Source organism: Microcaecilia unicolor, chromosome 6 (genome assembly GCF_901765095.1).
Source record: "Microcaecilia unicolor chromosome 6, aMicUni1.1, whole genome shotgun sequence".
In the NCBI taxonomy this organism is placed as follows: Eukaryota; Metazoa; Chordata; class Amphibia; order Gymnophiona; family Siphonopidae; genus Microcaecilia; species Microcaecilia unicolor.
This window is the reverse complement of record NC_044036.1, coordinates 184,754,895-184,772,024: the sequence shown is the minus strand read 5'-3', so window position 1 is coordinate 184,772,024 and position 17,130 is coordinate 184,754,895. Positions and strand designations below refer to the sequence as shown.

Here is a 17,130-nt window from a genome sequence, read left to right as displayed (position 1 = left end):
ACTTATAGGAGTGATTCCTTTGTCAATGTTTGAAATCATAAAGGAAGCTGCCACATTTTTGGGACTCAAATATGTATGTGATGATAAAACAACAAAAGAGTGATTGCTCGGATAAGATTGTTGAGATCAGTGATAAGCTCATTAAGCAATTTTGTATGAGTTGGCTCAATGTGAATCTTTGAATGATGCAGTGAATGTAGAGTGGGAGTGAGTTCTATGTAAACCTCAGGGAAATATATGTATAGGTGGAATTTGATACAATAAAATGTATGTGGAAATTTTAAAAAACATCTGGAGTACCTTAAGACAGTCTGTTGGATTAACTGTACTCTGGCGATTAATATTGTATCCCCTTGTGTTTAATTAGTTAAAATGTAATGCCAAGAAGTGTAGAGTGAGGCACTTGGGGTGCAAAAACCCAAAAGAGAGATACCGAATAGGAATGGAGAGATTAGTAAGCTCGACTCAGGGGAGAGACCTTGGGGTGTTGGTGTCTGAGGATCTAAAGGTGAAGACACAATGCAACAAGGTGAAGGTCGTGGCCAGAAGGATACTAGGCTGCATAGAGAGGGGCATAACCAGCAGAAGAAAGGAGGTGTTGATGCCCCTCTACAAGTCGTTGGTGAGGCCCCACTTGGAGTATTGTATTCAGTTTTGGAGGCCATATCTTGATAAAGATGTAAAAAGACTGGAAGCGGAGCAAAGAAAAGCTACAAAAATGGTATGGGATTTGCGTTGCAAACCATAAGAGGAAAGACTTGCTGACCTGAACATGTATACCTTGGAGGAAAGGTAAAACAGGGGTGATATGATACAGACATTCAAATATTTGAAAGGTATTAATCTGCAAACAAACCTTTTCCGGAGATGGAAAGCTGGTAGAACAAGAGGAAATGAATTGAGGTTGAAGGGGGGCAGACTCAGGAGTAATGTCAGGAAGTATTTTTTCACAGAAAGGGTGGTAGATACGTGGAATGCCTTCCCACGGGAGGTAGTAGAGAAGAAAATGGTAATGGAATTCCAACATACGTGGGATAAACACAAAGGAATCCTGTTTAGAAGGAATGGATCTACAGAATCGTAGATGACATTGGATGGCAACACCAGTAATAGGGAAACAAAACCGGTGCTGGGCAGACTTCTACGGTCTATGCCTTGATCATAACTGAATAGATATGGATGGGCTGGAGTGTAAATTTAAGGAGCTTCGACGTTAGATTCAGAACTTTAGTACAAGAACAGTGCTGGGTAGACTTCTACAGTCTGTGCCCTGAGAATGGCAAGGACAAATCAAATCGGGAATACGTATAAAGTGTCACATACCATGTAAAATTAATTTATCTTGTTGGACAGACTGGATGGACCATTCAGGTCTTTATTTGCCGTCATGTACTATGTGTGTGTGTATATGTGTGTGTGTGTGTATATATATATATATATATATATATATGGATGAATAGAGATCAAACAGACTCACGCCCAGCATTTGAAGTAGGCATGGACTCTAGCAACAGTGATTCTTCAAGCTCTGGTAACAAAAGCTCTTTTTTTTAGATACAGGATGTGGATGCAGAGGCACAATGAGTGGGGCAGGAAGACAACAGAGATGAGGAACCAGACAGGATCAGAGCTACGGTCAAGACAGGACAGATCGACCTCACACACGGTCACAACAGTGAAAGATTCTGTTGTGATCAATCTATCAAGCTACTCTCTTTCACCAATTGAATACTCCATACTGGCTAAAGGATTGTCATTTGTACCAAATCTTGCCCACGATACATTTCAGTGTAGGGTGGATTAAGTTATTTTTTGGAGATGAGTCAGATAACAGAAGAGATACCTCCAGAGTTAAATTGAAATCTAAATGGACACCTCCCACCCCACCTGACCCAGGGTTATTGATTTTTGAACAACTGGTGTTGAATGAACTTACAGAGATTGAGCAATTTGGTACTAAATGGTATTTGAATTGCTCAAAAGCTGAGCAACAGCCGATTGAATCCCTGAAAGAGAATGGTCGAATAGTGATCAAAAGAGCCAATAAGGGAGGATCTGTGGTGATTCAAGAGAGAGCGGATTATCAAATGGAGGTTTTGAGACAACTACAGAATTCGCTTGACTATGTGGAATTAAATGAAGATCCAACTGAAAAACTTCAAGGTTTGATTTTTTTCCAACATGGGGAACGGTTTTGCTCAAGGTTATTTGACACAGAAGGAATTTTCTTTTTTGAATACGAAATGCCCTCACATTCCAATTTTCTATACTTTACCTAAAGTACATAAAATGCTTGACCATCCTCCTGGACGTCTGATAGTGTCTATCAGGGGTTCCCTGCTTGAACCATTGTCAATATATGTTGATTTATTTTTAATGTCCATTTGTTGAACATACTAGGTCTTATATCAAAGACACTACTGAATTTTTGAACCATCTGAATCAGTTAGATGTGATTATGGAGGATTGGTGGTTAGTTACTATGGCTGTGGTGAGTTTATTATATGATAATCCCACAGGAAGAAGCACTGGATGTTCTTTTTTTATGTTTAATTTCTTTATTGATTTTGTTATAAACAAAGATTACAAATCTTTGAAATATACACCAACGTTAAATTAACACTACAACAATGTAGGTCTTTAAGGAAAAAAAAAAAAAAAAGAACATCAGTACTTATATTTAAGGAAGTTAAGTCGGTAATATAGTCCTCAATATGGAGAAATCCAAGGCTATTTACCAAAGGAAGTTGGCTTATTAAATAAGAAATACAAATAATAATAATTAGAGTAGGTGGTTAACCTTTTATAATAATTCCGGCTAATATCGAATCTATTGGGGTGCATCCTTGTTGTCTTGCAATTCTAAAAATTTACTTAACTGTTCTGGCTCATAGAAAATGTATCTTATGTTTTTGAAATAAATCAGACATTTACAAGGGAACCTCAGTTGGAAGGAAACATTAAGCCGCATGGCTCTTTGTTTTAAGTCCAGGAATTTCTTCCTTCGTTGCTGTGTCCAGCGAGAAATATCCGGGAAAATCAAAACTTTGGCACCCAAAAATTCAGGTTGAATATTTTTAAAGTATAAATGAAGCAAGGAGTCTTTATCCTGCAAAAATACAAAAGTAACAATTACAGTAGCTCTTGTTTTGATTTCCTCAGTAGATTGTTCAAGAAAAGCTGTTAAGTCCAATGTTTCTGCTGGAACTTCTTGTTGAATAAGAATTCCTTGTGAAGAATTCTGTTGTACTTTCTTGTCTCCAATATAAAATATTTTTTGTAATGGCGGAAAAGATTGCTCTGGATACTTAAAAATTTCTTTAAATATGTAAAACATCTCTTTAGGCAAAGTATAATTTATTTGAGGAAAATTTAGTATACGGAGGTTTAAATTCCTGGATAAATTCTCCAGGTTTTCAATCTTCCTGTATATCATTAGTCGATCCCCGGCCATTTGTGCTTATTGTTCCTTCACTTTAACTAAGTCCCCTACTAAAGATTTTTGCTTGGTAGAAACAATATCTAGGTTTTCTTTCAAACCTTTTATTTGCTTCACATTATTCAATGAGACAGCAATAAATGTGGTACTTATCTTATGCAGTACTTCAAGGGTAGCCCATATAGAGTCCAAAGTTATTTCTGGAAGCTTCACCAAAAATTGTAAGACCATGGCGGAGAGTAAGGCTTCCTCCCCGGTGTCGGCTATCCGGGTCCCCTCTATTTATGTTTCTTCTCCAGCCATGGTAGGCAAGCGTTTCCCTTCCACCGAATGACTTGCTGACGCCACTTCCTTCAACGGGGTCTGCCGTCCCTTCGAGTCGCACTCTCCTGCGCTCGGTACTCCGGCTCCGTCTGGGTGTGGCGGTGAAGGGGTAGCCGGTCCCAGTGGCCTAAGCGAGAAATCGCTCTCCAGACCAGGGCTCTTCCCTGTCTCGGTAACAGATTCGCCCGATGGTGTGGAAACGAAAAACACAGAAATTGAAGTCTGTCGCGAAGAGGAGGGTTCCAGCCTAGGTAGGGGAGGTCCCTTCGGCTTACCCTTTCTCTTCGGCATGCTCACATCAGGAAAAAGTAAGTTTAAGTTTATTCTGAGGAGGAGCGTTCCACTCCTGCGTCCTACTTGATCGCCATCTTGGATCAGCACTGGATGTTCTAACTAACACTTTGAATATAAGGGATGATCAAACAGTTCCTAAACCTTTCACTGTCTCTCTTGCCTCCTTAGCTATGAAAAGGAATTTTTTTTAGTTTGACGGGAGGCTATTTCAACCATTATAAGTGCCCCTAACTTTACCCTTCCTGTTTCAAACAGTTTGAAAATTCTAGGAGTTACAATTGACCGAAATCTTACAATAGAAAGCCATGCGAAAAACACAACAAAGAAAATGTTTCAATGTGGAAACTCAAAAGAATAAAACCTTTCTTCCCAAGGGAAATATTCTGCAGACTGGTACAATCAATGGTATTAAGTCAACTTGACTACTGTAATGCAATTCATGCCGGATGCAAAGAACAAATCATTAAGAAACTCCAAACTGCACAAAACATGGCAGCCAGGCTCATATTTGGAAAAATGAAATACAAACAGCCAGTCCCCTAAGAGAAAAATTATATTGGCTTCCACTGAGAGAACGCACTGCGTTCAAGGTCTGCTCTCTGGTTCATAAGATCATACACGGTGAAGCTCTGGGATATATAGGCCTACCAACCAGGAATTCTACTAAATTATCACGTACGTTCCTGAATCTCCACTACCCCAACTGCAAAGGACTAAAATATAAATCAACATACGCATCCAGTTTCTCTTATATAAGCACGCAAATATGGAATGAATTACCAAAATCAATAAAAACAACACATGACATAAATAATTTCCAAAAATTACTGAAAACTAACTTATTCAATAAGGCATTCCACAAAGATCCATCCTAAATACCAACAACAAAATTTATACCAGAATTATACAAAATGTAATTCTTTATTCCTGATTGTTCAAGTCTAATCTACTAAAGTTTTATCCAATTATCTTTTATTTCTTATTACGAAAATGAACTTTATTTATTTGACTACCTAATTCACCTCCATATTTTAACTTTGCATTTCTCTTTTTCCGGAATTGGTGATCACCATTACGGAACGTTTGTAAGCCACATTGAGCCTGCAAATAAGTGGGAAAATGTGGGATAGAAATGCTAATATGGGTAAAAAGTGGGATGTTTGACCACGGAAATACAAATCCTGGAGACAATATCATAAAAACTTCTTTATTGAAGAAAAGACTCGACTTCAATAAAGAAGTTTTTATGATATTGTCTCCAGGATTTGTATTTCCGTGGTCAAACATCCTACTTTTTACCCATATCTGTGTTTTCCCGTGGGGTGTTCGAGTTCTCCGCTTGATTGCAGATTTTTTGGATAGAAATGCTATAAATAAATAAATAAATCTGGAGTCGCTATGGGGGGGGGACAATGGCTCATTCCATAGCTAATTTGTTTGTAGCCTAATTCGAGGAACGGTTTGTATATTGTTTGACTTTTTTTTTTGTAAAGTGAAGATGTGGGTTAGATTTATTGATGATATTTTTTGTATTTAGAGTGTATCAGAAGCTGAGCTTAATGCTTTTGTTCAACACTTGAATGGGTGTCATTCCATGCTTAGGTTTACAATCCAGTACAATAAAAGTGTCATTTCTTACTTGGATGTTTTGATCAAGAAAAATGTGATGGGATTTGAAATGACATTATTCCGTAACAGCACGGATAGGAATACTTTCCTGGAATATGCGAGTTGTCACTCGTAAAAACTTAGAGACAGCTTACCCCTCTCCCAGTTCTTGAGATATTAGACAATTTGCTCTAATGACATGGATTTTAAAGAAAAAGCTGCTGATCTTAAGAAGAGACTTTTGGAGAAAGGTTACCCAAAACATGTAGTTAAAGCATACAAGCGGGCAAAATGTAATAACCATTGATTATTTTATTTTATTTTTGTTACATTTGTACCCCACGCTTTCCCACTCATGGCAGGCTCAATGCGGCGGGCAATGGAGGGTTAAGTGACTTGCCCAGAGTCACAAGGAGCTGCCTGTGCCGGGAATCAAACTCAGTTCCTCAGTTCCCCAGGACCAAAGTCCACCACCCTAACCACTAGGCCACTCCTCCACTCTACCTTTTGATACTGAAAAAGAAGACAAGGTTTTAACATGCATATTGAAATTTACAGCCACAGCTTCTTGGGTGTCCACTGCTATCAGGAAACACTGGCATATCATACAAACATTACCAATGTTTGCGGATACAAGATTGAGAATTGCCTACAGTAGAGGTAGGAATTTGAAAGTAATCTTATCCCCTGCGACTTTGAGACCAGTGACCCGGGAAGTAGTCAACGAAGCTGGACATGCCAAATGTGGGGCATGTCAAATGTGTGATATTATGATAGTTACAACTGAATTTGTTGATCCGCAATCAGAGAAGAAATTCATCTTGAGATCTAAAACATCGTGTATATCAGAGTTTGTGATCTACTGCATTCAATGTCCCTTTAACAAGCTATATGTTGGACAAGCCCCAAGGAAGCTGGTGACACGGTTTTTGGAACATAACAGTAATATAAATACTAAGAAGATTACAGCACCTTTAGTGTCACATTGTGAGAAAGAGCAGCATACATTTGGCTCTTTGACTTGTGTTATTTTGCAACAGTTGGACTTTAACTTTAGGGGCAGTGATAAAAGGCATGTGCTTTTACAACAGGAACAAAAGTGGATTTTTCGCCTGCAGACACTACATCCAAGAGGATTAAATTCTAAACTAGAATGGTGTCATTTTACTGAAGGAAGGCACTTTACTTTTTCACTTGTTAATGATTGGCCAGTTCAATAGGGTGGCATCTGACATCACCTGATATTTTTGAGTGCCATCTTTCTGTGAAACACCAGATACAGAGATGAGCTACAGGAGTGAAGCAAGGCATTTAGATTGTTGATGGATGATGTTAGTTGGCTGGGAACTATTAGTTTTAACTTTTGGTTTTTAGTAATTGTTTTTGTGTGGAAGGTATTGTTTAAAATGTGTGTTATCTTTGTAAACTGCCTAGAACATAAGATAGAGGAAGAAAACTTATAAATAAATTAAGCACTTGGACAAAAAACTTCTGCACCAACTGCAAAGGGGGGGGAGGGGATGGGTTGGGAGAGAAGGAAGAGAGGGTGATGGACCTGGAAGTAGAGTGGACGGAGGGTTATTATGTATTTATATTTGTGCTGTTTGATTATTGTTTGAATATGTTTGTTCAATATTTAAATAAGTCACTTTTTTTCCCTTGTTTTTACACTGTATGAAAGTACATTTGCTATTATAAATGTTATGGGTGGGGTGATTGTTCTTCCTGGAGGACTAGGAACAGTTTAGGGGGAAACTGACGAGTGGGAACTGTCCAGTGGGAATTATCCAGGTAGGAACTCACCTAGAACCCTTGCCAAGGACATAAAAAGAGAAAGCAGTTCAGAGAAAAGCAACAAAACTGGTATTGGGTTTGTGTCACAAGACGTATGAGGAGAGACTTGAGAACCTATGTATATCCTGGAGGAAAGGAGAGAATTCAAATATTTCAAAAGGTATTTATCTACAAATAAATCTTTTCCAGATATGGGAAGGTGGTAGAACTAGAGGACATGAACTGAGTTTGCAGGAGGGCCAACTCGGGAATAATGTCAGAAAGTACTTTTCCACAGAGGTGATGGTAGAGCCTTGGAATGCTTTCCCATGAGAGATGGTAAAGGTGAAGATGAAAATGGTAAAGGAATTTAAAAATGTGTGGGATAAACATCAAGGAATCCTGTATAGCAGGCATGGAACTAAATAAGCTTAGCGGTGATTAGATGGGAACACCAGTAATTGGGAGCTATTATATTGTATTGTAAATTGCTTTGAAGCCTAGAACAGGTCATATGGCGGAATATCAAGCAGAAAGAAATAAATGTATAAATGGCATGTTCTAACGAAGAAAGTTTTACCACTCTTAGAAGGAGTGGGTCAGGCGTGCATCAAGCTCTTCAACATCCATAGCTGCGTGCTCCAACAGTAACACAATGCCATCAACAGAGGATATTTAAGGATTCACATTTAAAACCACCGACAAGTTTGTATTATGTCTCTCTTCCTCACAAAAAGGGTTGGAGAAAAGTTTTCATTCTGAAACAGATGCAATGCTTCTTGCATTCTTTTAAAATAATTTTAAAACCCCAAAAGAGAGAAAACAGTGTGAAATTGCTCTCCAAGTTATTGTCTGTTTAAATTTTTTTTTACTGTGTCCTAAGACTGAATGAGGGGTGTGAGCTGCAGAAAGGGGGAGGGGTGTGCTTGTTGCTTTTAACCATCAAGAAATCTGCCATACTCTGAACATTTCCTGCACTGATCAAATTACAAGATTGTCTCTGAATTCTTACACAGTTCTACAAAATATGGTTATTTTGCATCTTATCCCAGGGCAGACTGGCAGGCAGGCATGCCTACATCAAGAATGAGGTCTTAAGCTGAGAGAGGAGGAGGCAGCGGGGGTGTAAATGAGCTGCACCATATGTGGGTGTGGAGCTAGGGGGGATATGGGTGGGAGGAGCAGCTAGCTTTTTTTTTTTTTTCAAGAAATTTGGTATGAAGCTTTGAGGGGCTGTAGGGGAGGGGGATTGTGGGTAGCCTTCTTCATTAACAGCAATTCACTGTACTTTGCAGCCCCATAGACAAAATCAGGAGGGGAGCATCTTTCATCAGGGAAATTGGTATGTAGCCTTGAAACAAGAGATGCTAATTGGTCAGCATTTGTTTAAACAAAAGCTTTTTAAGACATGCACATGTTGAGAAGCTGTGTCTAAAAAGTTGATTTTATTGTTTTTTTTCTCCCATGTAAAGATGCTGGATCTCTAAAATCAGCACGATAAAGCATATGTTTGATGCTCTGGTTTTTTTCTGAAAGGAAGGTGATGCTCCCAAGGGCTTTGCAGCATGTTGTTAAACAAAAAGCCTTTTATGACAGTGGCACAGACTTTTGCCTGCCCAAGTGTGTTAAGAGGCAGAGGTGATGGTAGACTGAATACCTGAGGGCTAAAATACACAAACAGTGAATGGATAATAAAAGAAAGGTATAAGGACAGGGAAAAACAAACTATGCATGCTCCTCCTGAACTATAGGGGACAGTGTTGGATGATTGACAGCACTTCTTGGCATGAGAGTCAACCAAGATGGCGGCAAGTAGTGTGAAACAGGAAGTGCCCCTATGAGTACCCAGTATGTGCCACCATCTTGAAAAGGGGGAGTGGCCTAGGCAGAGATGATATCACTTCCTGTGATTTTGCAAAAAGGGGCAGTGTTATGCATAAGAGGCACGTCTATAACATGATACATGGTGACATCATCAAAAGGGGCAGGGCTAGAACAGATCCTCGATTCTGACTGGCTGAGAACCAGCAGTAGAAGTGACACCTGGCAAAACCAATTATGCAAATTAACTTTGACAAAAAGGTATGCAACATACTTCTGAGGTAATTTTATAACAAACTGCCTACAAACATTTTTTTTAATGTGCATATTTTATAAAGGCATACCAACAGAAAGACAAACTTTCAAATGTAGGCGATCTCAAACAATATCACACAAATACCTTCATTCCACTAGAAGACGGTGTCTAAGGTGCTGTACCAGCAGAAGTGCACTTGGAAACCATCTTTCATTCACCGAGAAAAAAAGCACTATAATCTCCATGAGTCCAATATATTATTGCAACACCATTTCTTTACATTAATACTTTCATATTACTAAATATTGGTTTAATTCTTCAGCCAAATTATCAATTATCAATCTTCACTTCTCAAAAAAAAAATAAGAACAAAACTCTACATACTCATTTTTGAGCAGAAGTCAGCATGGGGGATTCATATGAATCATTAACCTTACAGTGTGTCTTCTGATCAAGGTATTGTGTGATATTTTATAAAGGCAGCAGAGCCCCTATAAAATAGGCTCACATGAGGTGGAAACCCTCTGCTAAACCCACAGGGCTTTCTTCACATACTAGTCTGGTTTCCAGTTGGTTAGATGCTATTAGTACATAAGTATTGCCATACTGGGAAAGACCAAAGGTCCATTGAGCCCAGCATCCTGTTTCCAACAGTGGCCAATCCAGGTCACAAATACCCGGCAAGATCCCAAAAATGTACAAAACATTTTATACTGCTTATCCCAGAAATAGTGGATTTTCCCCAAGTCCATTTAATAACGTTCTATGGACTTTTCCTTTAGGAAGCCATCCAAACCTTTTTAAAACTCCGCTAAGCTAACCGCCCCTACCACATTCTCTGTCAACGAATTCCAGAGTTTAATTACACGTTGAGTGAAGAAAAATTTTCTCCGATTCGTTTTAAATTTACTACATTGTAACTTCATCGCTTGCCCCCTAGTATTTTTGGAAAGCGTGAACAGACACTTCACATCTACCCATTCAACTCCACTCATTATTTTACAGACCTCTATCGTATCTCCCCTCAGCCGCCTTTTCTCCAAGCTGAAGAGCCCTAGCCGCTTTAGCCTTTCCTCATAGGGAAGTCGTCCCATCCCTTTTATCATTTTCGTCGCCCTTCTCTGCACCTTTTCTAATTCTACTATATCTTTTTTGAGATGCAGCGACCAGAAATGAACACAATATTCAAGGTGCGGTTGTACCATGGAGCGATACAAAGGCATTATAATATCCTCATTTTTGTTTTCCATTCCTTTCCTAATAATATCTAACATTCTATTTGCTTTCTTAGCCGCAGCAGCACACTGAGCAGAAGGTTTCAACGTATCATCAATGACGACACCTAGATCCCTTTCTTGGTCCATGACTCCTAACATGGAACCTTGCATGACGTAGCTATAATTCGGGTTCCTCTTTCCCACATGCATCACTTTGCACTTGCTCACATTAAACGTCATCTGCCATTTAGACGCCCAGTCTCCCAGTCTCGTAAGGTTAGCTTGTAATTTTTCAGAATCCTCCCGTGATTTAACGACTTTGAATAACTTTGTGTCATCAGCAAATTTAATTACCTCACTAGTTACTCCTATCTCTAGGTAATTTATAAATATTTTAAAAAGCAGCGGTCCCAGCACAGAGCCCTGGGGAACCCCACTAACTACCCTTCTCCATTGAGAATACTGACCATTTAACCCTACTCTCTGTTTTCTATCTTTTAACCAGTTTTTAATCCACAATAGAACACTACTTCCTATCCCATGGCTCTCCAATTTCCTCTGGAGTCCTTCATGAGGTACTTTGTCGAACGCCTTCTGAAAGTCCAGATACACAATATCAACCGGCTCACCTTTATCCACGTTTGTTCACCCCTTCAAAGAAATGTAGTAGATTAGTGAGGCAAGATTTCCCTTCACTAAATCCATGTTGACTTTGTCTCATTAATCCATGCTTTTGAATATGCTCTGTAATTCCCGGATCTCCTCTGGAACCTTTTTTAAAAATCGGCGTTACATTGGCCACCCTCCACTCTTCCAGTACCACACACGATTTTAAGGATAAATTACATATTTCTAACAATAACTCCACAAGCTCATTTTTCAGTTCTATCAGTACTCTAGGATGAATACCATCCGGTCCAGGAGATTTGCTACTCTTCAGTTTGTAGAACTGCCCCATTACATCCTCCAGGTTTACAGAGAATTCATTAAGTTTCTCCGACTCGTCAGCTTCGAATACCATTTCCGGCACCGGTATCCCACCCAAATCTTCCTCCATGAAGACCGGAGCAAAGAATTCATTTAATTTCTCTGCTACGGCTTTGTCTTCCCTGATCGCCCCTTTTACTCCTCGGTCATCTAGCGGTCCAACCAATTCTTTTGCTGGCTTCCTGCTTTTAATATACCTACAAAAAATTTTACTATGTGTTTTTGCCTCCAACACAATCTTTTTTTGAAGTCCCTCTTAGCTTTCCTTATCAGCGCTTTGCATTTGACTTGACATTCCTTATGCTGTTTCTTATTATTTTCAATCGGTTCCTTCTTCCATTTTCTGAAGGATTTTCTTTTAGCTCTAATAGCTTCCTTCACCTCACTATTTAACCACGCCGGCTGAAATGAAAACCCACTAAAATTAAACCCAGGCTCTTTTTTGGACCTTTCATCTATTTAGTAACATTTGTAGCTCCTGAGTTTTCATTTGGTACTCACTTCTCTGTCTAACTCAGGTCAGACATCTGTGACAAGGTTACCTCTACAGAAAATGTTCCGACAGGGTCAAAAAGTACATAAAAATCTCTTCTGTTTATATATATATATATATATATATATATATATATATATATATATTGTTGTTGTTACATTTGTACCCCGCGCTTTCCCACTCATGGCAGGCTCAATGCGGCTTACATATTGTATACAGGTACTTATTTGTACCTGGGGCAATGGAGGGTTAAGTGACTTGCCCAGAGTCACAAGGAGCTGCCTGTGCCTGAAGTGGGACTCGAACTCAGTGTGTGTATATATATATATATATATATATATATATATATATATACACACACACAACATAACTTTCTTCCTGTATCACTGAAGAGGCCTTTTAAATGAACATTCCCTCTGCTAAAAAATGTTTTATAACTTCTTCCAGATTTTCTCCCTCTTTTTTTTTTGGGGGGGGGGGGGGGGGGGGGCTAATTTTATCACAAATGGTTACTGATTACTGTGCTTTTCTGATAATCCCCTTCAGTTAAATACTGAAATTACATATGAAAAAATAAAGTATAGAACAAAACTGATTGCCAGTTAATCAAACTATTTCATTTCTTGAAATTGTATGCTTTTACAGAAAACATCTTTTAGGGTGCTAGATTCATTGCCTAATGAAGGTTCTGGAAAGAATGGAATTTGGAACTGAATTTGATCCCTTTTATGCTTCGCCAGACACTAGAAGGCACATCCTGCTGACCCAATATTACAAAAAAGAGCAGGGGAAGCCTATAGTTCAGTGCAACAGGAGTGTTAAATGCCCAAAAACATAAGAAAAAGGAAAAACTACTGAGAAGAGGTACAGGCAAGATAAATGAAAGGTACTTAAAATTCTTGGCAAAGCATGTTGGAAGTGTGAATACTGGTATGTATAAGGAATTGTGTGAGGGACACAGATGATATTGTTAAACTGACATAATTGACATCAGAGCTAATCACTGTTCAATCCTGAACCAGGATGAAGAACACAGGTAACATCATCAAACTGGCACAATGTCTTCACATCAAATTGTCTGTGCAGAACTCTTGTGTGCAGAATCGCCATGACTGGATTGTAGACATGTTTAAAGAAGGACAGAAACCCAGTTTCCTGACAGATGCTGCAGCTTAACTCTGTGCTTGTCAATATTTTTGTGGCCATGACCCAATGATAGCGGGCAAATACAATTGTCTGACCCTTGGAGGTGCGGATCAATGATGCACCTATGAAGAACCCAACTCCCACAAGTGGGTTCTGTGACCTCATTTGGGATCCTGACCCACAATTTGGGAAGCTCTGGTTTAACTAAATCTTGTGCATTAAGTAATTTGAAAAGAAATACATTCATTCGTTTTACATATTGACAACTGAAGGGAAGAGAGGAATGAAAACTCTTGGTGTATTTACACACCTAAACTGAAGTAAACCAGAGAACATAAGAGGATAGAAAACTTGAAAATGTTTTTTAACAAACATAATTTATTCTCTGTCAATTGTTTTAAATAAATATATCTACTGTAATGAACTGAGGGAGTCTTTTACTTAGGCGTGCTGGTGCTTTTAGCCCACATTAAAAATAGGCGTGCGCTAAATGCTAAAGACGCCCATAGGAATACACGGGTGTCTTTAGCAATTAGCGCATGCCTATTTTTTAGCATGCACTGAAAACGCCAGCGCACCTTATTAAAAGACCCCCTGAGTTAGCAAGAGCTAAACATTTAGTTATGAACTTCCTCTCCTATGAACAATGGAAGCTTGCAGTATGAGAATTTCCTAAAAGGTCTAAGAAAAGCTTTCCTCTGAAATAAGGCTTCCTAATCAAAAGAAAAGAGAGGGCTAACACAGCAGGAAACATTCTGGAACTGGGACAAGCAGAAGCCCGGTAAACCCTTTAGAAAGAATAAATTACAGCTCATACAGGAAGCTTTTCAAGAGGTGTGGTTTTCTACCATTGGTAACCCTCATTTCCTAGGCCAGACTGCAATAAGAAGATCAACCCACAAGAAGTCTTCTCCATCTTTTATTAAAAACCACTGCATAAGTCAGAAGATCTCAGATTACATCAGGAAGTTGAAGAAGTCAGGAGGATACCAACAGGAGAGATTGCAACAGGAAGAAGCAGCCTGAAGAACATAAAACAGAAGAGATTCAACATGAAGCTACAAAAGGGAGCCTGCCATATATGACTGAGGAACTCCAGATCCAAGAAGATGGAACCAAGCAGCCCTGAGAAGAAACCATGGCACAGCAACTGTATGACATTCCCAATGTATTTCATTTTTGTGTGTGTAATTTGGGTTAGAATTGCTGTTAGGAAAACACATACTAATTCCAAGTCATTGTCCATTAATAAATGTTTTATCCCAGGGAAAAGCAGTGCCTGTGTGGAATATCCATATAGGAAAGAACCCAGGAAATATAAAGAGAGACTCTCTCCATCTCTTTTACAGTAGGAACAAAGAGTTGGGTTTTATCGTTTTGTCTTTCTTCTATTTTAATCTTCCATCTTTGATGCTCTCTCTCTTTCCATAAGCAAATAATATCAGGTGTCTACTGGAAACCTCTCTGGCCTAATAGTTGGAGGAGAGACAACTCCAAAGAATACAATCAGTGCCACGACACTGACCCTAGATGAAGGGATGTATTTTAATCTGGGGATCAAAAATGTACAGACTGAGGAATGAAGGCAGCAGAAAGAGGATTGTGGATAGTCAGATGATGAAAAATAAACAAAATCCTAAACCTGTCACATAGCATGCTTGAGGCTATATTAACAAAATAGTGCTACTGTATTAACACATATTTTTATTCAATAGGACCCAGTGGATAAAATGGGAACTGTGGTAACTAATATGTGTTAGCACGTGGCAATACAGTAGCATGTTTTATTAAATCTATCCCTTAACCTCAGTTTTTAAACATTAGCACTGTACAGCAAACAGTTTAATAGTGGATACAGAAAGTTACTGCACATGCAGTGGCAAAGGGTCCCTTTCATATTAAAAGTAAGGTAAGAGAGAATCCATACTTACCACCAGTACATTCCCAACAAATTCTGGTCCTGAGTGCAGCCATTCAGGATTCTTCTGCCTCACAGATTGTAGGTACATACACATGCCTGTTAAAAAGTCCTTGGGCTGCCCAATGTCCATCCAGAAACCTGCAACAGTAAAGACTTCATCAATATAGATTCCCAAACCTCCATTAATGTTCCCATCAAACACCAGAGAAACACTCATCAATACAGCATCCCTGCACATTTAACTATTACAAAAGAATACATTAAACAGCTCTTAGGAGCTACTATTAACAGAACCAGCCAGAGAAATATTTTCTAAGTCTTTATCTACTATGAGAGCATGTATCCAACACAGTTCCAGAGTTCCCATCTTCTGTGAGTTCCCATCTTCTCTCAGGTCACAAAAGTTTCCACCTGCAACCAGGTAACTTATCAAGATAAATCCCATGCAAAAAAATCCTGCTAATAATGCATAATCCCATGTGACGAGGTGAGTACCTCGCGCAGCCTGAAACAGTTCAAAGGTGTGGAGGAGTTAGCCAGTCAGAAATGTGCAGAGTACTGTAAATAAAATACCAAAGGCAGAAATGAAGGAAGAACAGATGTAAACTCTTTAAGAAAGAGATGTGGAGAACGATAATGATGAGCGGAATACAGCGGACAGATGTGAAGCCTTTGTTTACACTTTCAAACAACAAAACCAGGGGACACAAGATGAAGCTAGAATATGGTAGATTTAAAACAAATAGAAAGTTTTTCTTTACTCAGCGTGTAGATAGACTCTGGAACTCGTTGCCGGAAAATCTAGTGACAGCAGCTAGCCTTAGAATTTAAAGGGGGTTTGGACAGATTCCTGAGGGAAAATCCATTGAACACTATTAAGAATTAAGTTTTGGGGGTTTTTTGGGTTATGCCGAAGACAGGATGCTGAGCTTGATGGACCCTTGGCCTTTTCCCGGTATTGTGGTGCTTATGTACTAGAACAAAAGACAACTGGAAACTGTGACCCAAGGGAGACAAGACCTAAAAAGTCAGAAGACAGAAACTTACAAGAAAAAGCAAAACTGCTTATCTGTAACATGTATTCTCTGAGGACAACAAAATAACAAACCAATTGAATGGCCTGCTATTCTGTTTGCTAGTGATTTTCTAAATACCGCAAGGAGCATATGCTGAATACCCCAACTAACTGGTCATGTGAGACCCCCTTCAGTTCCATATATAAGCTATTGCAGAGGAAGGCAAACATATTCCTCGAGGGTCACAATCCATTTGGGTTTTCAAGATTTCCACAATGAATATGCATGAGATTGATTTGTATGTGTTGTTTCCTTTATAGCCAGATAGATCTCATACATATTCATTGTGGAAAACTTGAAATCCCAACTGGGTTGTGACCCTCAAAGACCATGGTTGTCCAGCTCTGAGCTACAGAAAGAAAAAAAACTCCCTGATGAGGTAAGTGTTTGTGTTGACTGCTATCCTGCTGCTTTCAAAGAATAACCATCTAAAGGTAAGCAAATTAGCTTTCTTCAGAAGTACAAATCCCTTGATATAAGTTACCTTCAAACAATAAGTGGGGAGGGGGGGTGAGGAACCAGAAGATATTGCCAACGAGGAAACACTTTTGTTGGCAATAAGACATTTTCTGTTACACACTTATTTCTATGCTGATATTCAGTTGATAGTAGCTCACAGTTTTTGAGACAGTGCATTTCAAATTAGCTTAGAGGAGAAATGAGAAAAAAAGATTAAGATTATTTTATTTTTATTTATTTACAGCATTTATATCTTACTTGATCCCATCGTACACGGTGGGTAGATCTGGTTAGATGACCATCAACTGGTCCTACA

General features: G+C 39.0%; 1 protein-coding gene across 3 annotated transcripts in view; it reads right to left on the bottom strand.

Annotated features, from left to right (window-relative positions):
- Nucleotides 1-17,130, bottom strand: part of GMPPB (GDP-mannose pyrophosphorylase B) — a 159,363-nt gene that overhangs the window by 27,409 nt on the left and 114,824 nt on the right. For all 3 annotated transcript variants that reach the window (XM_030205300.1, XM_030205302.1, XM_030205301.1), the window contains one exon: nucleotides 15,290-15,417. In XM_030205300.1, coding sequence (XP_030061160.1) covers nucleotides 15,290-15,417 — 128 coding nt within the window. The remainder of the gene's footprint in view (nucleotides 1-15,289; nucleotides 15,418-17,130) is intronic.